Source organism: Anas platyrhynchos, chromosome 33, assembly GCF_047663525.1.
Source record: "Anas platyrhynchos isolate ZD024472 breed Pekin duck chromosome 33, IASCAAS_PekinDuck_T2T, whole genome shotgun sequence".
Classification (NCBI taxonomy): Eukaryota; Metazoa; Chordata; class Aves; order Anseriformes; family Anatidae; genus Anas; species Anas platyrhynchos.
In genome coordinates this window covers 7,235,016-7,259,859 of record NC_092618.1, presented here as the reverse complement: position 1 = coordinate 7,259,859, position 24,844 = coordinate 7,235,016, and the positions used below count along the sequence as shown (strand labels likewise).

General features: G+C 46.7%; 2 protein-coding genes and 1 long non-coding RNA gene across 5 annotated transcripts in view; 2 read left to right on the top strand and 1 right to left on the bottom strand.

Annotated features, from left to right (window-relative positions):
- Nucleotides 1–10,625, bottom strand: part of LOC113840568 (protein N-terminal glutamine amidohydrolase) — a 102,469-nt gene extending 91,844 nt beyond the window's left edge. The window contains exons 1-2 of one of the 2 annotated variants that reach the window (XM_072030201.1): nucleotides 10,523–10,625; nucleotides 10,236–10,335 (exon numbers count right to left, since the gene is read on the bottom strand). In XM_072030201.1, coding sequence (XP_071886302.1) covers nucleotides 10,236–10,335; nucleotides 10,523–10,599 — 177 coding nt within the window. In that variant the 5' untranslated portion in view covers nucleotides 10,600–10,625. The remainder of the gene's footprint in view (nucleotides 1–10,235; nucleotides 10,336–10,522) is intronic. The other variant, XM_072030200.1, reaches the window with a different exon arrangement.
- A 317-nt stretch (nucleotides 10,626–10,942) lies between these two features.
- LOC140000348 (ATPase family AAA domain-containing protein 2-like) lies at nucleotides 10,943–24,789 on the top strand. Of its 2 annotated transcripts, XM_072030209.1 has the most exons (10): nucleotides 10,943–11,122; nucleotides 16,070–16,118; nucleotides 17,111–17,264; nucleotides 18,077–18,167; nucleotides 19,668–19,740; nucleotides 21,904–22,014; nucleotides 22,455–22,560; nucleotides 23,365–23,487; nucleotides 23,716–23,818; nucleotides 24,039–24,789. In XM_072030209.1, exons 1-5 carry the CDS (start codon nucleotides 10,997–10,999, stop codon nucleotides 19,689–19,691), a joined length of 444 nt encoding a protein of 147 aa, XP_071886310.1. In that variant the 5' UTR covers nucleotides 10,943–10,996; the 3' UTR covers nucleotides 19,692–19,740; nucleotides 21,904–22,014; nucleotides 22,455–22,560; nucleotides 23,365–23,487; nucleotides 23,716–23,818; nucleotides 24,039–24,789. The 2 variants fall into 2 exon arrangements, 1 of the variants encoding a protein (XP_071886310.1); XR_011805491.1 differs by lacking the exon at nucleotides 10,943–11,122 and having other exon boundaries at nucleotides 15,810–16,262; nucleotides 23,716–24,789.
- On the top strand, nucleotides 12,061–13,051 carry LOC140000380 (uncharacterized). The gene is made up of 2 exons (XR_011805525.1): nucleotides 12,061–12,180; nucleotides 12,263–13,051. It is a non-coding gene; the product is annotated as an uncharacterized lncRNA (long non-coding RNA).
- Nucleotides 24,790–24,844: the final 55 nt, after the last annotated feature.

Sequence of the window (24,844 nt, the reverse complement as noted above, 5' to 3'; positions counted from 1 at the left end):
GAGTTGGATGTCTGGACGCGAGCACCAGCTTAGCTCAAGTCCTTGTTGCACTGCCCGGCTCCTTGCAACGTTGACCCGTCGTTGATCCTACAGCATCTTCCTACAACATATAACTTAGATTACAGATTAGTTTTCTCTCAGTGTCAAATCTCCTTGAGGCACACACTTGATATCCCCATTCTTTTGCATGACCCACCAGGTATACCCTGGTCCTTGGGCGAAGACAATCCCACGAGTGGGTTTGCCTTTTCCCGAGGCAGGAGCAACCCACACTGCCTTCCCCATCCACCTTCCTACATGCACTACGGGAACTTTAGCTCCTTTCACAGTGTGCAGGGGTTTTGTTTCGGCAGGACCAGCACGGCTGTCAGACCCCCTATTGTTAACTAGCCAAGTGGCTTCTGGTAGATTTGTGTCCCATTGTTTCCATGTCCCAGCACCTAATGCTCGTAACATAGTCTTTAACAGTCCATTGTACCTCTCAACCTTCCCAGAGGCTTGTGGGTGATAAGGGATGTGGTATACCCACTCAATACCATGCCTCTTTGCCCAGGAGGTAACAAGATTGTTTCGGAAATGACTCCCATTGTCAGACTCAATTCTCTTTGGTGTACCATGACGCCACAATACTTATCTTTCCAGGCCCAAGATAGTATTTCGGGCCGTGGCATGGTTTACAGGGTATGTTTCCAACCACCCAGTAGTTGCTTCTACCATGGTGAGTATGTACCGTTTGCCTTGGCGGGTTTTTGGAAGTGGTCCAATATAGTCAATTTGCCAGGCCTCACCATATTTAAACCCTAGCCATCTCCCCCTGTTCCAGGGAGATTTTACCTTCATGGCTTTCTTGATTGCAGCACAGGTCTCACACTCATGGGTAACCTGTGTGATGGCTTCAATGGTCAAGTCCACCCCTCGATCACGAGCCCATCTGTAAGTGGCATCCCTCCCCAGATGTCCTGATGTTTCATGGGCCCATCGAGCTACAAACAGCTCACCCTTACGTTCCCAGTCTAGGTCCACCTGAGCCACTTCAATTTTTGAAGCTCGATCCACTTCTTCGTTGTTCCGATGTTCTACAGTAGCGCGACTCTTGGGCATGTGGGCATCTACATGACGTACTTTAACATCCAGGTTTCCTACCCGGGCAGCAATATCTTGCCACAGGGTAGCAGCCCAGATAGGTTTACCTCTGCGCTGCCAGTTGCTCTCTTTCCATTGCTGCAGCCACCCCCACAGAGCATTTGCCACCATCCATGAGTCAGTATAAAGATACAATACTGGCCAATTTTCTCTTTCGGCGATATCTAGGGCTAGTTGTATGGCTTTTACTTCTGCATACTGACTCGACTCACCTTCCCCTTCCATGGCCTCCACAACTCGTCGTATGGGATTCCACACAGCAGCTTTCCATTTCCGATGACTCCCTATCACACGGCAGGATCCGTCAGTAAACAACGCATACCGCTTTCTGTCTTCTGGCAACTCATTGTATGGTGGTGCCTCTTCAGCACGGGTTACCTCTTCTGTTGGTACTCCGAAATCTCTGCCTTCCGGCCAGTCCATAATCTCTTCCAGGATTCCTGGGCGATTGGGTTTTCCCATTCGAGCCCGCTGTGTAATTAGCACTATCCACTTACTCCATGTAGCATCAGTTGCATGGTGTGTAGTGGGAATTTTCTCTTTGAACATCCAATGTAACACAGGTAACCGCGGTGCCAAGAGGAGCTGTGCCTCTGTACCCACAACTTCTGAAGCAGCTCGAACACCCTCATATGCTGTGAGTATTTCTTTTTCAGTTGGGGTGTAATTGGCTTCTGATCCTCGATAGCCCCGACTCCAGAAGCCCAGGGGTCGGCCTCGAGTTTCTTCTGGGGTTTTCTGCCAAAGGCTCCAGGTGAGGCCATGCTCCCCAGCTGCAGTGTACAGTATATTTTGCACAGCTGGTCCAGTACGGACAGGCCCAAGGGCTACTGCACGAGCTATTTCTTGTTTGATTTGTTCAAATGCCTGTTGTTGCTCAGGGCCCCACTCTAAATAGTTTCTCTTTCGAGTCACTCGATATAGAGGATTCACAAGCTGACTATAGCCTGGCACATGCATTCTCCAGAATCCCACGAGGCCTAGGAAAGCTTGCGTTTCTTTTTTGCTAGTTGGCGGAGACATTGCTGTTATTTTATTGATCACATCCATTGGAATATGGCGACGTCCATCCTGCCATTTTACCCCCAAGAACTGGATTTCCTGTGCAGGCCCCTTGACCTTGCTCTGTTTAATGGCAAAACCAGCTTTCAGGAGAATTTGGATTATTTTCTTCCCTTTCTCGAAAACTTCTTCTGCTGTGTTGCCCCACACGAGGATGTCGTCAATGTACTGAAGGTGCTCAGGGGCTCCCCCTTGCTCCAGTGCAGACTGGATCAGTCCATGGCAAATGGTAGGGCTGTGTTTCCACCCCTGGGGCAGCCGATTCCAGGTGTATTGGATGCCCCTCCAAGTGAAAGCAAACTGCGGCCTGCATGCTGCTGCCAAAGGGATGGAGAAAAATGCATTAGCAATATCAATTGTGGCATACCACTTGGCTGCCTTTGACTCTAGTTCGTACTGAAGTTCTAGCATGTCCGGCACTGCAGCACTCAGTGGTGGCGTGACTTCATTCAGGCCGCGGTAGTCCACTGTTAGCCTCCACTCGCCATTAGACTTTCGTACTGGCCATATAGGACTATTAAAGGGTGAGCGAGTCTTGCTGATTACTCCCTGACTCTCCAGTCGGTGAATCAACTCATGGATGGGAATTAGGGAGTCTCGGTTGGTGCGATATTGCCGTCGGTGCACCGTTGTAGTAGCAATTGGTACCTGTTGTTCTTCAACCTTCAGCAATCCTACAACAGAAGGGTCTTCTGAAAGGCCAGGCAAGGTAGACAGCTGCCTAATCTTTTCTGTGCTCAAAGCAGCTATGCCAAAAGCCCACCGGTATCCTTTTGGATCCTTGAAGTACCCTCTCTTGAGATAGTCTATGCCAAGGATACATGGAGCCTCTGGGCCAGTCACAATGGGATGCTTTTGCCACTCATTCCCAGTTAGACTCACTTCAGCTTCCAGTACAGATAGTTGTTGGGATCCCCCTGTCACTCCGGAGATACAGGTAAGTTCTGTCCCTTGGTAGCCTGATGGCATTAAGGTACATTGTGCGCCAGTGTCCACTAAAGCTTTGTATTCTTGTGGTTCTGATGTGCCAGGCCATCGGATCCACACAGTCCAATAAATCCGGTTATCCCTCTCCTCTACCTGGCCAGAGGCAGGGCCCCTCTAGTCCTGGCTGGAGCGTCTGCCACTTAATTCTTGCAAATGAGAGGTAGAGGTCTCTTCATCAGGGTCAAGAATAACATCAGCTCTTCTACTGCCTCTGGGGTACTGCCCCATGGAAACTGGAGCAGCACTTCTCTTAGGAGCCCCTCTTCTTGCTGCTGTATTTCCTTTCAGTTCACATACCCGAGCAGCTAGGGTTGAAGTAGGTACACCATCCCATTTCCTCATATCTTCCCCATGGTCACGCAGAAAAAACCACAAGGTGCCACGTGGTGTACATCTTGGGTACTCTCTCTCTTGAGCGCGCGAATGCTGATTCTTAGTGGCTGAAGTATCACTCTGTCTAAATGAGGGGGAATATACTCGTTCCACGAGCTTGTCAAGTCCTTTAGACAGTTTCTCCACAGCTGAGACACTGGACTGTAGCGGAGCAGAGAGATTGTCTTCATATTTTTGAAGCTGGCAGGACATATCATACATTGTTGGTCCCATCCCCTCATCCCAGTTAATTGATGCCAGGGTACTGGCATGTGCTGGTGGTGCACTCCGCACAAATTTACGCCACATGGATGTTGTGCACTGGACTTCATCGGGGTCTTGAGGTGTCTGGGCATTGTCCAAATCACTATAAATCATCTCCCGCACAGCTAATTCCCGCAGATGCTGGAGACCCTTATCTATAGTGGTCCACTTGCCTATTTGATATACAATATCTTCCTTATGGGGATATCTTTCTCTCACAGCCGCCAGGAGTCGTCTCCAGAGGCTGAGGGCCTGTGCTCCTCTCCCGATTACTTTGTCGATTACCCTTTCTCTAGAGAGGGATCCCAGCTGCTTGGCTTCATTGCCTTCTAATTGTAGGCTATTGGCCCCAACATCCCAGCATCGGAGCAGCCAAGTGAGGATGTGTTCACCTGGGCGTCGACCATAATTTCACAGAATTTCACAGAATTTCTAGGTTGGAAGAGACCTCAAGATCATCGAGTCCAACCTCTGACCTAACACTAACAGTCCCCACTAAACCATATCCCTAAGCTCTACATCTAAACGTCTTTTGAAGACTTCCAGGGATGGTGACTCCACCACTTCCCTGGGCAGCCCGTTCCAGTGCCTAACAACCCTTTCAGTAAAGAAATTCTTCCTAACATCTAACCTAAAACTCCCCTGGCGCAACTTTAGCCCATTCCCCCTCGTCCTGTCACCAGGCACATGGGAGAACAGGCCAACCCCCACCTCACTACAGCCTCCTTTAATGTACTTATACAGAGCAATAAGGTCACCCCTGAGCCTCCTCTTCTCTAGGCTGAACAAGCCCAGCTCCTTCAGCCGCTCCTCATAGGACTTGCTCTCCAGGCCCCTCACCAGCTTCGTCGCCCTTCTTTGGACCCGCTCAAGCACCTCGATGTCCTTCTTGTAGCGAGGGGCCCAAAACTGAACACAGTACTCGAGGTGCGGCCTCACCAGAGCCGAGTACAGGGGGACGATCACCTCCCTAGCCCTGCTGGTCACGCTGTTTCTGATACAAGCCAGGATGCCGTTGGCCTTCTTGGCCACCTGAGCACACTGCTGGCTCATATTCAGCCGACTGTCCACCATCACTCCCAGGTCCTTCTCTGCCTGGCAGCTCTCCAACCATTCCTCTCCCAGCCTGTAGTTCTGCTTGGGGTTATTGCGTCCCAGGTGCAGGACCCGGCACTTGGCCTTGTTGAACTTCATACAGTTGACCTCAGCCCATCGGTGCAGCCTATCCAGATCCTCCTGCAGAGCCTTCCTACCCTCGAGCAGATCAACACACGCACCTAGCTTGGTGTCATCTGCAAACTTACTGAGGGTGCACTCAATGCCGTCATCCAGATCATTGATGAAGATGTTAAAGAGGACCGGCCCCAGCACCGAGCCCTGGGGGACGCCACTAGTGACTGGCCTCCAACTGGACTTGGCTCCATTTACCACAACTCTTTGGGCCCGGCTATCCAGCCAGTTTCTAACCCAACGAAGCGTGCGCCAGTCCAAGCCAAGAGCAGCCAGTTTCTTGAGGAGAATGCTGTGGGAGACGGTGTCAAAAGCCTTGCTGAAGTCAAGGTAGACCACATCCACAGCCTTTCCCTCATCCACCCAGCGCGTCACTTTGTCGTAGAAGGAGATCAGGTTCGTCAAGCAGGACCTGCCTTCCATAAACCCATGCTGGCTGGGCCTGATCGCCTGCTTGCCCTTCAAGTGCCGCATGATGACTCCCAAGAGGATCTGCTCCATGAGCTTCCCTGGTACTGAGGTCAAACTGACCGGCCTGTAGTTCCCCGGGTCTGCCCTCCGGCCCTTCTTGTAGATGGGCGTCACATTCGCTAGTCGCCAGTCAGCTGGGACCTCCCCCGATAGCCAGGACTGCTGATAAATGATGGATAGGGGCTTGGCCAGCTCCTCTGCCAGTTCTCTCAGTACCCTTGGGTGGATCCCATCCAGCCCCATCGATCTGTGGACATCCAAGTGCCGTAGCAGGTCACCAACCAGTTCTTCGTGGATGGTGAGGGCCACATCCTGCTCCCCGTCCCCTTCCACCAGTTCTGGGTACTGGGTATCCAGAGAGCAACCGGTTTTGCCGCTAAAGACTGAGGCAAAGAAGGCATTGAGCACCTCTGCCTTTTCCTCATCTCTTGTAACTAAGTTTCCCCCTGCATCCAGTAAAGGATGGAGATTCTCCCTAGTCCTCCTTTTTGTGTTGATGTATTTATAAAAACGTTTTTTGTTAGCTTTAACAGCAGTAGCCAGATTGAGCTCCAGATGAGCTTTGGCCTTCCTAATCTTGTCCCTGCACAGCCTCGCTACATCCTTATAGTCCTCCTTGGTGGCCTGCCCAATTTTCCAAAGATTATAAACCCTCTTTTTTCTCCTAAGCTCAAGCCACAATTCTCTGTTGAGCCAGGCTGGTCTTCTTCTCCGCTGGCTCATCTTTGGGCGCATGGGAATAGACCGCTCCTGCGCCATTAGGATTTGCCTCTTAAAGAGCGCCCAGCCTTTCTGGACCCCTCTGCCCTTCAGAACCGCCTCCCATGGGACTCCACCAACTAGTGTCCTGAGCAGCCCAAAGTCAGCCCTCCGAAAGTCCAATACAGTGGTTTTACTGGTTCCCTTCCTGGCCCCGCCAAGAATAGTGAACTCCACCATTTCGTGGTCACTCTGCCCAAGACTGTTCCCGACAATCACATCCTCCACCAGTCCTTCTCTGTTTGTGAAGAGAAGGTCTAGCAGGGCACCACCCCTGGTAGGTTCACTAATCAGCTGCGTCAGGAAGCTATCTTCCACGCTCTCCAGAAACCTCCTAGACTGCTTCCTCTGGGCTGTGTTGTGCTTCCAGGATATGTCAGGGAAGTTGAAGTCCCCCACGAGTACAAGCGCAGACGATTTTGCAGCTTCTGTCAGCTGCCTGTAGAACTCCTCATCCGTCTCCTCATCCTGGTTCGGCGGTCTATAGCAGACCCCGACCAGGACACTAGCCTTGTTGTCCCTGCTGATCCTAACCCAAAGGGACTCGACCTTGTCATTCCTAGCCTCGAGTTCTACAACATCGAAAGACTCTCTAATATAGAGAGCCACACCGCCACCCCTTCTGTGCTGCCTGTCCCTTCTGAAGAGCCTATAGCCAGGCATCGCAGCACTCCAGTCATGAGAGTGGTCCCACCACGTTTCCATGATGGCAACCAAGTCGTAGCCTGCCCGCTGCACGATGGCTTCCAGCTCCTCCTGTTTGTTACCCATGCTGCGTGCATTGGTGTAGATGCACTTCAGCTGGGCCTTTACCTTATCCTCCGGCCTTGCCATTGCTCCCCCTGGCACAGCCCCAACAGTCCTTGCTTCAGCCCCATCCCCCTTCTTACCTAGTTTAAAGCCCTATCAATGAGCCCCGCCAGCTCCTGGCCCAGGATCCTTTTTCCCCTAAAGGATAGGGACCCGTCTACGGCCATCAGACCAGGTGCTGAGTAAACTGCACCATGGTCGAAAAACCCAAGGTTTCTGCGTAGGCACCAGCCCCGGAGCCACGTGTTTAACAGGTGGGCTTTCCTTGTCCTCTCCGTACCCCTCCCTGTCAACGTAGGGATGGACGAAAATACTACCTGCACTCCTGCTCCGTCCACTAACCGTCCCAGCCCCCTAAAGTCTCTTTTGATAGCCTTCAGGCTTCTGTCATCAATGTCATCACTACCTGCCTGGACTATCACAGGAGGATAATAGTCTGAGGGGCGTACCAGGCTGGGGAGCTTCCTGGCAACGTCCCTGACCCTGGCCCCAGGAAGGCAGCAGACTTCCCTATGGGTAGGGTCAGGCCGACAAATAGGGCCCTCCGTCCCCCTAAGGATAGAGTCTCCCACGACAATCACCCTTCTTTCTTTCTTGGTGGAGGCAGTCCTGACGCGTGGAGTTGACCTCCTCGCCCTAGGCATCCTCCTGGGAACACTTTCTATCTCTTCCTCAGTTGCTGGTCTCTCAATCTCCAGGGCCTCAAACCTGTTTCGTAAGGGCACCTGGGAAGGGGGGGCCGGAATGGGAGGGCATCGCCTGCCATGTTGCGCAGGGACCTGTCTCCACTCCTCCTCAACTCCCAGATCCCCTCCCTCTGTCCGACGGCGACAGGGCAGGGGGTCCACCCCCGTTTGGGGTGTCTCACCCCGGTACCTCTCCTTGAGGCCCTGCAGGGAGTTGCTCCAGAAGTCTATCTCCCGCTCACATTCCCTGATGGCCCTCAGCCTCTCCACCTCCTCCTTGAGCTCCGCCACCATGCGGATCAGGTCATCCACTTGCTCACATCTCACGCTCACATAATCCTTTCGTATTTCTCGCATCTCACTCAGGGATAAGGATCGAGTGATTTCTGATTCCTTTATGATTTCTGTCTCGTCTTCCTGCTGTTTTTGTGATGGCCCTGCTTTAGAGGTGCCTGCCATTTCCCCTTCTCCCTCCTCCTTAGAAGAGCCTTCTTCCCTTACTAAACGAGCTGATTTCCGTTTCCATTTTTTTGACTTGACTATGGGGGCGACTGATACCATAGTTGGTTGGTCTTTTGGGTCAGCCACATCGTGTGTTACTTGGTCATCATATTCAGAGACTTCCTCCCTCTCTTCAAGTTGCTGGATGATGTTAAACAGTGTTTGATAGGAATAAGCCAGGACCCAGCACAATGCTGCAAGCTGTCGTTCTCCGGCATTATCAGGGTCAGGACATACAACTCTCAAACATTCTACTAATTTTTTAGGATTTAGCACTTGCTCAGGGGTGAAGTTCAAAACTATTGGAGGAGACACTCGTGACAGGTATCTGCTAACATCATCCCACACACCTAGCCACTCACCACAAGACTGTTTCGGGACAGATTCCCAAGTAAGTTTTCTAAACAATCGACTAATCTTAGAGAGAAAATGAAACTGGTTGTTCAGAATTAGAAATAGCAATACATGGGTTACAGATGGATCTTCAAAATACTCCCAAACGGTTGTAATTAGCCCACTGTGAAAGAAGGGAAAGGTACCATTCTTAATATTATTAATAAACTGGTGTCCAGATGAGAAAAGGAAGGCAGTGTAGTTCTGAATATTCTCTGAAAGATAGTTTCCATGGGACCCAAATGATAACAGTGCAGAGCCTGAATTCCAGATTAAAACCAAGGTCAGTGCTTGGCAGCACAGCGAATTAAAAAAAGTGAACACAGATTGTAGCACTTTGTCGGATCGGATATATAGGAGAAAGGAGAATATGACACGGATTGCATGACATAGGAACAAAGCTATTATTATTAACAGGGCAATGTACATGGTTACTAGCAAGCAAGTGTGTTAGTTATATGCGTTTAATCAATTCTATTGTTATCTCAACCCTTCGAGCCCCACGTTGGGCGCCAAAAAGGACTGTGGTGGTTTTACCGTACTGGGCAGCTAAACCCCACAACCGCTCTCTCACTCCCCCTCCTTTAGATGAGGAGGGGGAGAAGTAAAGCAAAGAACAACTCACGGGTTGAGATAAGGATAATTTAATTAAAGGGAAATAATTATAATAATTAAATAAAGACTACCATGAACTAACAATTTAACTAAGGGGAAATAAAAAGGGAAAGGGGAAAGGGAGGGGAAAAAAGGAAAATAAAAAAGAAGGGAGGAAAACAAACAAAGAAAATAAATGAAGGCTATGTGGAAGTGCAGAGGAAAGAAATTACTCTCTACTTCCCACAAATGAGCGATGATTGACCACGTCCTTGAAGCAAGGCCTCAACGCACGCAGCCGGTGTTCGAGAGGAGGACCGACGTCTTCCAAACGAGAGCCCACCCCCCCCCCCCTCTTCTTCCTGTTTCCACCTTTTATTGCTGAGTGTGACATCACATGGTATGGAATATCCCTTTGATTGGTTTAGGCCAGCTGCCCTAGTGATGTTTCTCTCCTCACCTTTTGCCCACCCCCTAGGAGGGTTAGAGAAAGGCCTAATACTGTGCCACTGCTGCTCAGCAGCAGACACAACACTGGTGTGATAACACTGCTGTTCGGGCTACAAGTACAGAGTACGGCACTGTATGGGCTGCTGCTGGGAAAGTTAACATTCCAGCCAGACCCAATACAGTATCCTTATCCTTGGGGCTTCTAGAGGAGAGAGCAGGGCTCTCTTCTGGTGCAGCAGGTCGAGCTGTTTCCTTTTACTGCTTCTCAGGTTTTGGTGTTGCCTTGATGTCTTGAGCAAATACTGCGTGGGGTCTGGAGGCCACAAACAAATGAAATTCTTCATGCTCCCAGGTGCTGCTGCCTGCGTGCCTCTCAGCTGCTGCAGGGGGGCCTGGGGCCAAGACTCACCTACCCCAGGCTGTAGTTAAAAGGCCTGGGGTAGTTAAAGCGCCTCCCACCTCCCCCTGCCTGTGGTTTACCACCCCCACGGAGCGCACAACTCACCCACTCACCATCCTCCTCTCGTTGGAGATGAAAACCGCGTAGAACTCCTCCACAGGGCGCTCCCCCCGACTCCTGATGTAGTTGCACAGCTTCCACACGTTTTCCTCACTGCAAAACACAACCGTCGACGGCACCGTTTTCTTTTCAATCCCCTTTTCACCTTCATTTCCAGCAACCCAAACCGGGCCGGGAAGGTTTCCCTGCGGGGTTTTTAGCTCCGTTTTCAACTCCCCCCCTCAGCGTGCCGCCAGCCTCCAGTCAGGCGCCGGCCGCCATTTTCAGGCGCCTCCCTTACCAGTAGCAGCCGGTGTAGGCGCAGGCGGCTCGGGGAGGCACCGCCGGCCGGTACTGGTCCTCATCCAGCTCCGCCATGCTCCGGCGGCAGATTTCCCGTGCTGGGGAACGGGGCCGGGCTCCTGAGGGAGCCGCCTGAGGGTGGGCGCGGAGCCCGTGAGGAGGCGGCGCCCGCCTGAGGGGGCGGCACGCGCCGCTTCCCGCCCGCCAAAAGGCTCAAACGGTGCTGCACCTGCCGCCTGTAACCCTCCGCCGGCAAAGATTTAAAAAATACTTCAAAAAAAAAAAAAGAAAAAATTAAAAGAGCGGGCGAGGGCCGGCCCTCAGTGAGGGCCGGAAGAGGGAGCCGCGCTGAGGAGGGAAGAAAGGGGGGAGGAGGGGGATGGAGGGCTCCGTGTGAGGCGGAGGGATCCGCAGCGGGCCACGGGGCCGCCTCAGTGGGCGCTGCGCCTCCGGGAGGCCCTGCGGCGCCACCATGGTGGTGCTGAGGCGCAGCGCCGGCAGCCGCCGGCGGTCCCTGGCTGCCATGGACTCGAGCTCCGAGTTCCTCTCGCTGCAGCCCGGCGGCAGGAGGACGAGCAGGCAGAGAGCAGCCCTGGCCGTGAGTTCCCGCGGGGTTCCCTCCGAGCGAGCCCGGGCGGGGAGCTTTGGGGGGGGGTTCGTTCACCAACCCCCCACTCCCTCAGGCGGCCCCGCGGGCAGGTGCACGCGGGGGGTGCTGAGGGGGCTCGGAGAGCAAGGCTAAAAATCAGGGTTAGTTAGTGCTGAAGTAAAAAAAACCGTTAGGGGGTGTAATGTGGTTACGACTTCCCTTAAGGGGTTGATGGTGTTAGGGAAAGCCCTAATTTGCTCTTAGGGACGATTTGTGTGTCTGGTATTTCATCCACATCATTTCCAGCTCCGTCTTGCTTCTCCCATCCCTGCTCAGCATCACCTGAAGGAATTGGCTGCTGTACACACAGCTAGCTAGAGCTCAAGCTCTGCTCTTCCCAAAGGCAGAGCAGAACCACCTCAAAGTACCTCCCAGCTCTCAGGGCGAGCCCCGCCTCCGAGCGATGCTTTCAGCTCTCCGTGCCGCCGAGCTCAGCGTTCTCGGCTCTTTGGGTTCAGGCTGGGGTTTTGTTTTGCTCTTTCTCTTCCCCCTTCTCATTTCAAGTCTACTGAACTAAGCAGGAAGCAGCCCTTGGGGTGTCGTCTCTTTGCAAGCAGGCGCTGGAGGCTGCTTCAATATCTCCACTTTGCCGTTGCAGTGTGCATGAGAAGCGGTTGTCAAAGCCTGCAAGGACTTGATCTGCCCGTGGCACGTGAGGGAAGGCTGTGCAAAGTCAGGCAGGGCAAACAGCTGGCCCGCTTTCCTTGTGGGAGCAGGAATGGGGAAGTTAAATGTAAAGTTTTCACTGAAGCGAAAGCAGAATCCTTCTCATGAAACAGGTTGGAAGGTGTGTTTGGTTTGGTTTCTTTCTTTGTGTTTTTTCACCTCTTTGCAGAACTTTCCCATGCTTCGAGGCACAGAGTCACTCCTGTTTCGTTTGTAGGACCGCCAGCCTTTGCTGGAACACTCATATAGCAGAGACATGTAGAAGTGCCCTAGATGACAGAGATGGCGATCCTGCTCCTAGCTGCTTGTTCACATCCTAATGTCTCTTCCCTGACTTTCTGGTGCGCAAAGACTCGGCAATAGCAGCTTTTGCAGTTTTCCTGATACCAGCAAGCCATTTACCTGCTTATTTCATCCATCTAGATTAAGGAGCATGCAGCAGAAAGTCTCAGGTAAACCGGAGTCTGATGGCTTCGTCTTCTCCCAAGTTTCCAGTCCCAAGGAGTCCTGTGGCAGACCGTAAGCAGCGGCTGTCCCTCTGGAGGCTGTTTGTCTGCAGCTTTACAACCCCGCTGTGATTCCTCAGGCCGAACAAGGTCGTTTTGTTGTGACCTGTACTAGACACCCGTGTGCTCCAGAGTTCCCTTTTTGTTTGGGGAAAGTGGGAAGTGGCCCTTTTCTCTGCTGAGCCTTCCTGAGTCATCTGCGTAGGGACTTGACACCAGAGCTCCTAGCCTAAACACACTTATCTGTTTGGCTGGCACTTGAGCATCTGCTTGCTTCCTTAGAGACACCCAACAGCTAACTTCTTAGAAGCAATTGTTGATCACTTCCCATAGTAGGAGGAAAATAACTTTCAAACTACTACAAAATTCCTTCCTGCAGTTTCCTTGCTCTGGTTTAGCCACTTGCTTCTGCTGAATTTCACTTCTTGAGTGCGTTTTTTTCAGCCTTGTATGACTGATACGAGCCAGTTCTGCCCTGCTGGCAGCCTGCTGCAGGTAACGTAGTGCTTCTCAGTGTCTGCTGTCTCACTGACTTGGGATGCTTTTGTAGGAGCCAGAGGATGGTCAGGGCTCCTGGTCCATTGTTCCTGGCTGTGCCCTTGTTTGAGACAAGGTGAAGATAAAAGAAGAGCTGATAAAGAATAACACGAGTACACGGCACTGTGCTTGTTGCAGAGAAGTCATCAAATAAATGCATAACTATGTGTACAGAGGTCTCCTGAGTTATTCCACTCTTTCCTTTCTTAAGCCTCCCACAGGAAAAACATTAAACATCACTGTGGCAGACCAGGCTGGTCTCATCAAGCTTTAGGTCGTTTCATCTCTGCTGGGTCTGGGGAATAAAAAACGTCTTCAAGAGTTGTTTCAGATGCCTGGATTCAAACTTGTGCTAGGGCAAGCATCTCATGAGGCCCCTTTCTATCAGCACGGAGAACAGGAGGGAGAAAAGCATTCTCCCACGTGCCCTTACCAGTGCCCTCCTCTAACTTCTTCATGCCTTTGCTGTTACCTTGAGCAAACACTAACTAAGCTCTTAGTAAAGTTAGTGCCGGGAAGCAGAAGAATCTTGTCTATTTTCTGACTTTGGAGTGAAATTTCATTTGATGTACTCTTGCTGGAACTTCATTTTGTAAACAGAACGACCCCCCACTCAAGGATATCACAGCTTCCCTCCCGTACTAAAAATGATAGTACTCACCCTTGTAGGAGCAGCAATGTGAAGAAGGTCAAGGGCAGTAAGAAGGGTTCGAAGCTTTGATATAACAAGCCTTACACTTTTCTTTGACAGAGCTCCTAATAAGCATCTTTAGCAAGGTCTGGAGATGGGAGAAAAACTCGAACTAGATTTTAATTCTAGGATGTATAATGTCAAGCTTGACTGTTCCTCTGAACAGTCAATTGAATTTAATTTTTTTAAATTTAATTAGTTTATTCTCTTTAATTTAAATTCAATGGAATTTCAAGTTTTGAATTTAAATTCTGATTGAATTTATTGAAAAAAATTCCAATTGAATTTAAAGTTTTTGTTGTTGTTGTTTTTCACGAAACACTAAGTTTATGTGAAAGGTTTTGCTGCAATATCTTTTTGCCAAGGATATTAAGCTTAAGTTATCCACAAGAAAATGGTGGGGAGAGGGAAGCTTTAGTTTTGAAAGCTTTTTTTTTTTTTTTTTTTTTCCTCCAGGTTTTTCTTGAGCACAGCAGCGTTTCAGTGCCTGCCTGCCATTAGTTGCCCCACTACCAAGTCAGGAGGGTTAATTAAACTTGCGTGAGGAAGAATTTCTTTATCTGAATCTACGTGGTTCACATAAATATATTCTTATTTCCTTCTTTCCCTAGGATTATTCTTCTACCAGTAGTGAATGTTTCAACGGACACCGCTTAAGATCAATGAGAAAAAGCATGCTGCGGTGTTCGGTCTCCAGCTTTGAAGAAAGTATGGCGATACTGAGGGGAACTGTCAACAGAAGACGCTTTTCAAGATACTGTATTTCTATATGTTCAATCTCTGTTCGATTTGTAGATTGAAAAGCAAGAGAGAAAGCATGTGCAGTGAGTTGTGGCCTGATAAACCTCCGGCTAAAATCAGCAAAGGCCTATGAGCATGCTGATGGCGTACCAGTACCTTAAAACTAGAATCCTTCTTCTCAGTGAAAGTCTTTTCTAAAAAAACATGTGTTTTTTTCCCCAACCCCTTTGAGGTGTTGTTGTGGTTTAACGCGGCCAGCAGCTAAACACCACACAGCCCTTCTCCAACCCTCTCACCTCCCTCTCTGGGATGGGGGAGAGAAACGGGAAAGTGAAGCCTGCGAGTTGAGATAAAGACAGTTTATTAAGACAGGAAAATAATAATGATGATGATGATGATAATAGTACTGCTAATGCAGTTGCTCACTACCCGCTGACCAGTGCCCAGCGTAACCCCTAGCAGCCCGGCTGCCCCGCCCTATCCATGGTGCAGCGTGTTGCCATAAGGCAGAGCTACAGGCTGGGAGATGAGTGGTTGGAGAGCTGCCAGGCAGAGAAGGACCTGGGAGTGATGGTGGACAGTCGGCTGAATATGAGCCAGCAGTGTGCTCAGGTGGCCAAGAAGGCCAACGGCATCCTGGCTTGTATCAGAAACAGCGTGACCAGCAGGGCTAGGGAGGTGATTGTCCCCCTGTACTCGGCTCTGGTGAGGCCGCACCTCGAGTACTGTGTTCAGTTTTGGGCCCCTCGCTACAAGAAGGACATCGAGGTGCTTGAGCGGGTCCAGAGGAGGGCAACAAAGCTGGTGAGGGGCCTGGAGAGCAAGTCCTACGAGGAGCGGCTGAGGGAGCTGGGCTTGTTCAGCCTGGAGAAGAGGAGGCTCAGGGGCGACCTTATCGCTCTCTACAGATACCTTAAAGGAGGCTGTAGCGAGGTGGGGGTTGGCCTGTTCTCCCACGTGCCTGGTGACAGGATGAGGAGGAATGGGCTAAAGTTGCACCAGGGGAGTTTTAGGTTAGATGTTAGGAAGAACTTCTTTACCGAAAGGGTTGTTAGGCACTGGAACGGGCTGCCCAGGGAGGTGGTGGAGTCACCATCCCTGGAAGTCTTCAAAAGACGTTTAGATGTAGAGCTTAGGGATATGGTTTAGTGGGGACTGTTAGCGTTAGGTCAGAGGTTGGACTCGATGATCTTGAGGTCTCTTCCAACCTAGAAATTGTGTGTGTGATTTCTGTGTGCATAGAATTCTTTGGCCAGTTGGGGTCGGCCATCCTGAATCTGTCCCCTTGCAGCTGTTGCTGTGTGCCAATTCTGATCGCTAGTAGGACAGTGAGACACTGAAAGGTCCTTGGCTTGTTGTAAGTACTGCTCTGCAGCAATTGAAACATCGGGGTGGTATCAGCACTCTTCTAAACATCCTTTCACACATCCTAAGCCAAAACATAGCAACGTACCCGCTACTAGGAGAACTAAGTGTCCTAACTGAAACCAGGACATGTATCTTTTCCACTTGGGTGCTATTGCTCATAATTTTGAGAATTCAACATGAGCAAGCTAGGAAATGTGGGTACATACAGAACCGCATGTATATGGTACACAGCAGACTTGGGATCTGGATCCTCCGTGAGGCCTACAGGCTTCTCTTTGTATACCATGGAGCACTGGCTTGTAAACATGGTGAAATTTCCCATCCTTGATGGGTTTAATGCAAAAAGTCTTTTCTCCCTTCTCTCCCGTGTCCTCTGTCTTAATGTAGGCAGTTGAGAAAGCCGAAATTGGAACAAAAAAAAAAGAATATAACACAGGTAAGTGGCTGTAACTCCCCGGGATACCTATTTATGCTGGTTACTGAAGAGGATGGCACTTGGTCACTCCATCGCTTTCATTTGGCACCAAAGCCTTCTGTAGTCAGCTGAATTCACTCATCAGTGACTTTTCTGTGAAGAGAGGTAGGTGCAAATAGGAGATTTTATGAATTCCTTGGGGAGGGAGCAGTGTGAATTGCAGCTTCGTAGGCACAAAGCAAACTGTTCTAATTGTGCAAAGTAAATTGATACTTGGTAAGTTTAAACTTAGTTTTATAGGTGGCAACCACAAAACTAAACCTTAGCTGTGATCCTACCACCACAGTGGTGTAGCTCTTCCCTTCCCCTTGTCCTCTTGGCTCTTTTAATGACAGTGCAAGCAACAAACCTGTGCCAAAGGGTGCTGTACGGTAAACAATGGGCAGGCTTTTTTCTAAAAAGCACGAGTTTGAGTTATCTGGTGTTTGGGTGTTTCTCTTGAAACGATTCTTACCTCCTTGAGCTGTTAGATCATAATGCAGGAAATGAAAGTGCTGCATGCATAAACAGAGTAATAAAACATACACCTCTTAGGAAGAGGCTTGCAATGTAATAGTGTTTTTTTTGAGCACTGTTAGATACAGTTTGACATGAATGGAGTGAAAACACCTTAGAGAAAGGTGTTGATTGTTCTCACTTTTCCAAGACAGAAATAACTGGAGTAAATTTCCCTCCTGCATGGAACAAAAGTTGCACGTTTGTTTTTGTCTGGCTAGCTTTCAGTCTCTTTACAAATTCTCTACAGGTCACAGTTTTTAAGTAGACAGTTTAAACGTGCAGAGCGATAAATAAGTGTAATGCAGCGGTTGTGTCAACAACTTCTGATCTGAAATTTAAAGAAAAATCAATCCACTTCAGGGTGCCTTTTTTGTTTGTTTACATTTTACAAGAGCAATGGTGAAATAAGGAGAATCCCATCTTGACTGTTTCAAAATACTTTTTCCACGTTTCAGTCACCAGAACATTGAGGAGTAGAGCTGGTGCAAAAACTATGAGACGAGTCCATGGAGAAAACAGGGACTTGGAGCTGCGCCGCAGCTGTAGAGTCCGACGCAGTCGGTACTCGACTACTAACTCGTCCATTCTATTTGACAAACTTATAACAAAGTAAGTCATCTTTTCTTGCAGACCTCTTAAAATGATCTTTCTTAGCAAGCCTTTGCACTATGGCATGATGTTGGCCTTGACTTGCTCTTTTTTTTGACAGCAAAGAGGTATGGCTGCTCCTGGCATTGAGAGTTCAATTTGTTGAGTTTTCCCCATTTGGCAGTTTTCTTAGCATCAGAAGTGCCGTCATTTTTAATGAACTTTTTGTTCCATACTCACAAAAGTGAATGTAATGTTTGGGTAAGAAACTGAGGACAGTTTGATACAGTCAAAGCAAAGTAGTCCTAGCGATTCTGCATTTCTGTCCATGGTTTATTTCTGTTTCTGAAGCCAAAATTGTTTTCTGCTTCAGAATTTGCTTTCCTTTCATTTCATCATTTTCTACAACACGAAACTTAGATTCCCATGTAGAGAAGAACAAACAGCCTTTCCTTGGTTAACAAAAAATGACTTAATGCTACTGTGCAGAGCAACTTAAGTAGGATTAAAAGTTGACATAATTTTTTTATATCATCTTACTAGGATGTCAGAATTCTTATTTTCCTCCTGCATTTAAATATATATATATTTTAAATGTGCTCAGTAAGAGGGGAAAATAAACCTGAAAACAGCATATGTTTGCAAATCCTCAAAAGCTTGTTCTTAAATCTCTATCAAAACTAAAGATTTGACCTAATTTTTTGGTAATGTCTAAAGTCTTGGCTAAGTGTCAATGACTTTTGCTTTGTGCATACTACATTAAAATCTCTTATTGATTGTGTGTGCTGTTTTATTTTTTTCATACATACCTAACTTTGCTCTTACATGTCAAGTTTGTATCTTAGTACTGCGGAAGTTGTGCTACAAAAAATGGATGAAATGGAGCAGATGCGTAGATGCCAAAGATGTTGGGAAGATGTTGAGGTACAAATGACAGAGCAAATACTCCGTCAGTTTGCCATTTTTGTAGAGTATTTCACGTAGGGAAGTAACTTAGTTGTAATTTTAATTGAACTGAAATAACTTCCTTCCAAAGAATAGTGTGGTCTAAACTACCATTTGGTCTTGCTCTCTGGTTATATCTTCATGTCTTACTGATAGGGTTGTGCTCCAGATATCTTTTCAGAGTGGAGGAAGCATCTTCTGCAGAAGATGTGGGATAACGGGGAGATGCTGAAATGCATGTCTTCCACTCCAGTTTCTGAATTGCCTTCTGCTTTTTGAATGGACGCTGTTTACAAACAGCTGTTTCGGACTTGGGTTTTTACTCCAAATGTTACTAAAAGCTCTGCCTGGGGGACTGAATATGCAAAAAGACTGGTGCTTTCCATCAGCTTGGCAGTTTAAGCTGTTTAGCTTTTTCTCCTTAACTCCTAAATCATATTTCTCGTCATGCTCAGGAACGCACTTACTTGGAAAGCTTAACAAAAAGGCAGTGCATAGCTTCCTGTGTTGGTCACTCACTCGAATTTTGATTCCTGTTAACGTTTTTTTTCCTGAGAGCTCACAAAGAATCTCCAGTATCATGTAGCTTTAATCATCTGTTACAGGCAAATGGAGCTGTTTTCTTTAATTGACCTAACTTGCATTTTAGAATTCTTCCTTGGTTGCAAACTGCTCCCAGAGTTTTCAGGAACTTGAAGCCTTTCAAATTTCCAGCTGAATGAACTGATGGCTACTTTATGTATATTTGTTTGTGTGCTGGCCTTGCCTGAGAGCTTAAATAAACCCCTGTCTCTAGAGGAACCCCTGTTAAAATTGTATGCAGCAATCATACTTCCTCTGTCTTAGTTTTGCTCTATTAAATTCAACTATTTTATTAAATTACTGTTCTTTTGAATGATAGGCACATCATTTTAAAACTTCCCGATAACCTACTTTCATAGCTTTTAGTTTAGCTCTGAATTCCTTTTTTTTTCTCTCAAATCACAGAATGGTTGAGGTTAGAAGGGGCCTCTGGAGGTCACCTGGTCCAACCCTCCCCTGCTCAAGCAGGGACACCTAGAGCTGGTTGCCCAGGGCTGTGAAATGAATCCAGAATTGTCCACAGTACTTTTTATTAGCATCTCTCACACGCCTGTATGATTTCTTTTGGTATGTCTGCTAGAAAGGTAGTTCTTTTTCCTTGGTTCTGTCACGCTGTAGGTTATTAACCTCTGATTAACTAATGCACTCAGTTGTGTATCTGCATGTACTGAGCCCTGGTTTAGAGCAGAAATTCTTGTTACTGATTGTGGGTGCATGCAATCATATTCCCATTCTCTCCTCTTGTGCAATAATTTATTTTTTGTGTGTATACGGGGTGCCTCAATAATGTTACTGTGTAAGCATCAACAGACAGACGTGTCTGTCAGTGGATGTACGTGTATGCACGTCTGTTTTTCTGCACGTTTGTGACCGATCTTTCTTGCTGCTTGGAATTAGGAGAACCTTGATATCTTCACCTGAGTGAAGTCAGACTTTGAAAGAACTGGACCTGGCAGTCCAGATGAGGTTGGTGAGTTCTGGTTTTAAGTTTTCTTTACTCTGTTCTAACCAAAAGCCTTAAACAATTGAAAGAAGCTAATCTACAGGGTATTTGTCTTCTGTAAAAATTCTGTGTTGCTATTGACTTCACAAGCCTTAGTATGAGCTCTAGGGCTGTACTGTAGTGAGCTCAGAACAGATGAAAAAAAAAAACCACCAAAAACAACAGCGCTTTTCCAAACTGCTTACAAGATAAAAGGCAACAGATGGTTGTAGACAGGTGGGAATGGAAAGAAATGGACAGCATTACTATTACTCAGCATGCGAAACGGTGATACCGCTACAGCAGGAGCGTGACAGTTTTCATGGTTTTGAGCAGCACAGCAAGAATTTTCAGGAAGCAAGGTAGATAGGCTGCCAGATGTTTATGAAAAGCTCCTCCCAAGCGTGAAGCTCAGCAGGAGGGAGGATAGCGTTGTGCATTTCTGTGTTTAGGAGGCAGTCGCCGTAAGCTGCTGTCAGGGCCTGTAATTAGGAGCTGTCATCTGGGTACTCAGTGACTTGTGGAATGAGGTTAAGCCACGAAAGGCCGTATTAACTTGGAAGTGATGGGAAAACTTACAGTTTTTAAGAAGAATGTTAGTTGTGATTAAGGCAGTAAATTAGATCATCCTCGCAGGAGCTTTCTAAACAGATCAGAACAGGGCAAGACTGTACTTAAGGACCGAAAAGGGTGTTGCAGTAGATGAGCTGACAAGTTAGATTATGTGAGAGAGCTCACCTGCACACCTGCAAAGGAGCTCAGAGAGACAGTGACAGGAGGCTGAGCCCCAGAAAATAGTTTGCTCCTCCCTTCAGAGGCCCAGAGGAGCAGAGAGATGCACAGTGGCAGGTGGGAACCCGAGGGAAGTTCTTCAGAGGAAGAATGGCTGGGCCATGGACTAGTAAGGGAGAAGCAGAGTTGACTCCTTTGGAGGTTTAGTTAGGAAAACATTAGCTCAAAGTCTGAATAAGAGTAGCTTGAATACAAGGCGGGGGCCAGTCTAGAGGGAGAAGCTTGGTTAAAGTGTGTGGATTTCAGGGAGCTGTGCAGTAGAGGCTTGTAGAGAGGAATTTTAAATAGCACGTTGAATGGGAAATGAGCCCGGGGCAATTAATTGATGATCAAAATGCAAACTACAATTTTAAATCAGGAAAGAGCTAGAATATACTTTTATAATGAAAAATACGCCAGAAAAGAGTGAGGAAAGTGTCAGTGTTGTTACAAAGGAAGTTACTGGAACAAAGGAAAGGGTTAGTGGAGCAATAAAGCAGAGAAATTCGTGCTTTTGTGATAGAAGTGTTGGAACACCAAGGACTGGAGATGGTAGTGATCACAAACTCATTTACTGATCGCTCAGTTTTCCGTGTGCTGTCTGTATACCCCATGGCACCTACCTTGCATTCAGAAAGCAATGCAACCTTTGGGGTTAAAAAATAAAAACCAAAGAGGGCGGTGCTTTCCAAGAAAAAAAGATAAGTCCTTTTGGCAAACAGGTAGGTGAACGGAGTATGTACGTTCCTTCCTCGGTGTCCTGCTGTTAACGTGAGAGGATATTCACCAGAACCCAGTAGATAATTGCACTCTGGTTTTTGTGTTTTTTACCATCTTTCATGAAACAACTTCAGGTTACTTGACAGAAGCTAATGGCCTAAGCTTATGTGCATTTGGCATTGTTTTCTCATTGGTGAGCTTCAAGCCTGTGTCTGGCCCATTATTGCTCACAGAATTTGTGGCAGAGCTAGACTTGGACTTAGATTACTATGCTTAGTCTTAGCACTACGGATTATTAAAACCCTTTCCATTAAACACTTTCTCAAACTAAGAAGTGACTTTCTGAAATAGCTGTTTTCAGAAGATCTGCATCTTAGCTAAGCAATATGACAGAATTTTGCCTGTTGTTAAACACTGAGGCTGACGACAAGTCCATCAGCAGTTTCAGAGAGGACAGACAATGTCTAGATGCATGCTCATCTGCTAGGATTTGTGATTTCTGAAACGTGACTTGCATAAATTCATCTTAAGGTTTTGCAGGATCCACTGTGTCATTAAAATAATGATAATAATAAAACTTACAGGCATCTGTGTAATGCATTTTGGATTTCATATATTTTGCAGAAGTACTTAACGATTCGGTGTCATTTTGTGGTACAGTACAAACATCAAGAGGAAGTGAGAACAAAGAAAATGACGGTGAAGATGTTCCAAGGCGTTACAACCTTCGACGGAGGAAACCTGTTGACCGCTACCAAGCTCCTATGGAAAGTAGGTTAAACGCACAGTTTCTCTTAAAACCTTATTTCTTGCACATAAGTGAGATAAAATTTTTGAATGCAAATACATGTGTTTGCGCACACAGTTCTGTTTCAGTTCTGTACCTTCATTCTGCACATGAACTTCACTGTTTTTATCAGACACGTGTGTCCTGTGCCCATTGTATTTCTTTGCTGTTTGGCGTACTTAGTGCTATGTATCCTTGATATGACAGTAATTAATCACACTTAATAGTCTTGCTCTTGTGATTTTCAGTTCACCTTTAAAAAGGGCGTAGTTTTCCACTTGTACCATGCACTGATGAAAAGCAAAAACAGTTAAAAATTCTTCTGGAATTAGGGATGAGTGAAACACGTGGCATTTTCTTTATCTTTTGATTTCCTCCTCTCTTAAATGTATCTGTATCATTATTCTAAATTCTTTCTTTTCAGTAAGACAAAGAGATCGAGAGAGGACTAACTCGGGCCAGCCCTGTTCTGTCAGACAGAAAGAGTCACTTGAAAATGCTGGGTCACAAAAATATAGAAGACGTGCCAGGTTGGTGTATGGCTAGTGATAGCTCTTACTTAACCGTAGAGCTGTCAGTCTCCTTACTGCATAATGCTTCAAAGGGTTTTCAGTTTAGTGGTAATTACAGAGTAAGTTTATGATCGGTACTTTGGTAGTCTGAGGATAGAGAGGAAAGAAATATTTGGAGGGCAGGAGGTGGATACTTTTAAGTTGGTTTCTTTTTTAAATCCAATATTTGTGGGTCGCTGATAAGATGATTATGGAGGTAGTGTCTGAGTTTCTGTAACTGAAATTCTTTGGTTCTGGAACTGAAGCCAGAATCCCCCCTTAAAAATCTTAGTCAGACTATTTAATCTTGAAGGATATAAATTATTTTCTTAAAACCAAAAATAATTTTATTCGATTTAGAGGGAGAGGCTTTATGGAAGTTTTGTTGGATTAAAAAAAAAAAAAGTTATCACTCAAATACTGACTCTAGTTTCTGTTTGGAATCAACTAATGTTTCTATATGAAGTTAACCTTAAACAATAAAAGATCTAAATGAAATCATAAATTGCCTTAGTGGTGATAAAGGCTTCTTGGATTCTGTAAGCAGTTAGTGCGTAGAGAATGCTGTTGATTGCCAGATATTTTGTTGAGCATTCTTGAAAGCAGACAGTTGTCACGAGGAAAATCATGTCATGGCCTTTGAAATCAGATTGCTAAGGAGTACAATGGACTGGAAAATAGATCTCAGAATAAATTTTGAGATAGAATTCCCTTAATTTTTGGTGTTACTTAGTATCTGCTCTATTTTCTTTTTAACTTTCTGGTTTATATGCTTGCTTGCAGACGGAGACATGCAGATGACATCAGTGATTCTACACCCTCTTGCTCATCTCCCTTGCTTAGCACATGTGATACGGAGGAGAGTGGTGAGAGCAGTGAGGACAGCGAGAGCACATCTCCAAGAAGGTTGCTGTCATTAGAGAACAGGGGAGGGATGAGTCTCCTTCAAATGGATATTTAGCCATGTTTAAGTTTATCTAAATTTAACTGTGTGAGTTTATGTCAATTAATTAGGTCTTCTGTATATTAATTAATGTTTTCTACATTTGCTTGGCATTATTATGAAAAACAAAAATCTTCAAGTTGCATCTTAAAGAAAAAGAAGCCCTATAACTTCTCCTTAATTCAAATCAGGACTTTTTGAGTGAAACTTCAGAAACAGGACCTAAAGAGAGTTCAGAGGGATCAGAAGAAAGTTGGAAGAAGTCAGGGAGATGCAATGCAAATAGATAGTGCGGTAAGTCTTAAACTAATCATCGTGTCAGCGAGTGTTTCCAGGGATTATGAAAGATCTCAGTGTGCCATCTACAACTACCTTTGTTGATGGTTTTCTCTAAAGCAACTTCAAAAATTGCCCAGAATGTTTCCGTTGTGCTGAGATAATTTCTGATGAAACCTTGATCTAGGTTGCTGCTTTCTTTAACATACAAACTCTGTTGTGTTGAATTTCTCTTTAGATTGGATTTGAGAACGTGGGTGGTCTTTCCGAACACATCGCAGCTTTGAAAGAGATGGTGATTTTTCCCCTCCTGTATCCAGAAGTTTTTCAGCGGTTCAATATTCAGTCCCCAGGGTAACTCATTAAAGTGATAAATCGTAAGTCAGCTGTTTTCAGGAGAAAGTTCAATTAAGGTATCAATATGCTTCCATGCTTCAACATTTTGGCAGCGGTGAACGTTTGTTTTAGTAGTGGCAAAAAGTGGTTTCTTAAAAATGGATAGAATCCAGAATATTTGTAGGTTAAAAATATAAGCAACGTCTTAAAATTTTAAGTTTTACCGTCTGGTGTCTTTAAAAAGTTGGGTTAGTTGGGTTGGAATGGTTTTGTTCTCAGTTTTATGTACAAGTCAGCTTGATTAGTTTGTAGGCAAGAAGGGATTATCTAGTGGAAGTCAATTGTAATATGTTGCCTGGAAGCCCAATTGTTTTTCCTGCCTACTTTTGTTTTCTTTTTTTTTTCCCTCTGAGTGCTAAGGCATCGCTTTTCCTTCCAGCTTTAGGCTTCCTCATGTGCCATCAGCAATAGATGGTCTGAGAGACCAAACCCAGTAACTTAATGCTTTTGAGAGGAGCATTAAATGCTTTACTATCAGATTCTGCATATTGTGAAAGCAAGAATATGCAGTTTATCACTGAAGAATGAAGTGGTGATTCACCATTCAGCCCATTCTCAGATTCTGTGCTGAAGTTTGCCTGTTTGGCTCTGGTTTGCTGTAATCAAACTGTTTGTCAGCAGTTTTGGAAGTGTCCTTCTGGGACAGTA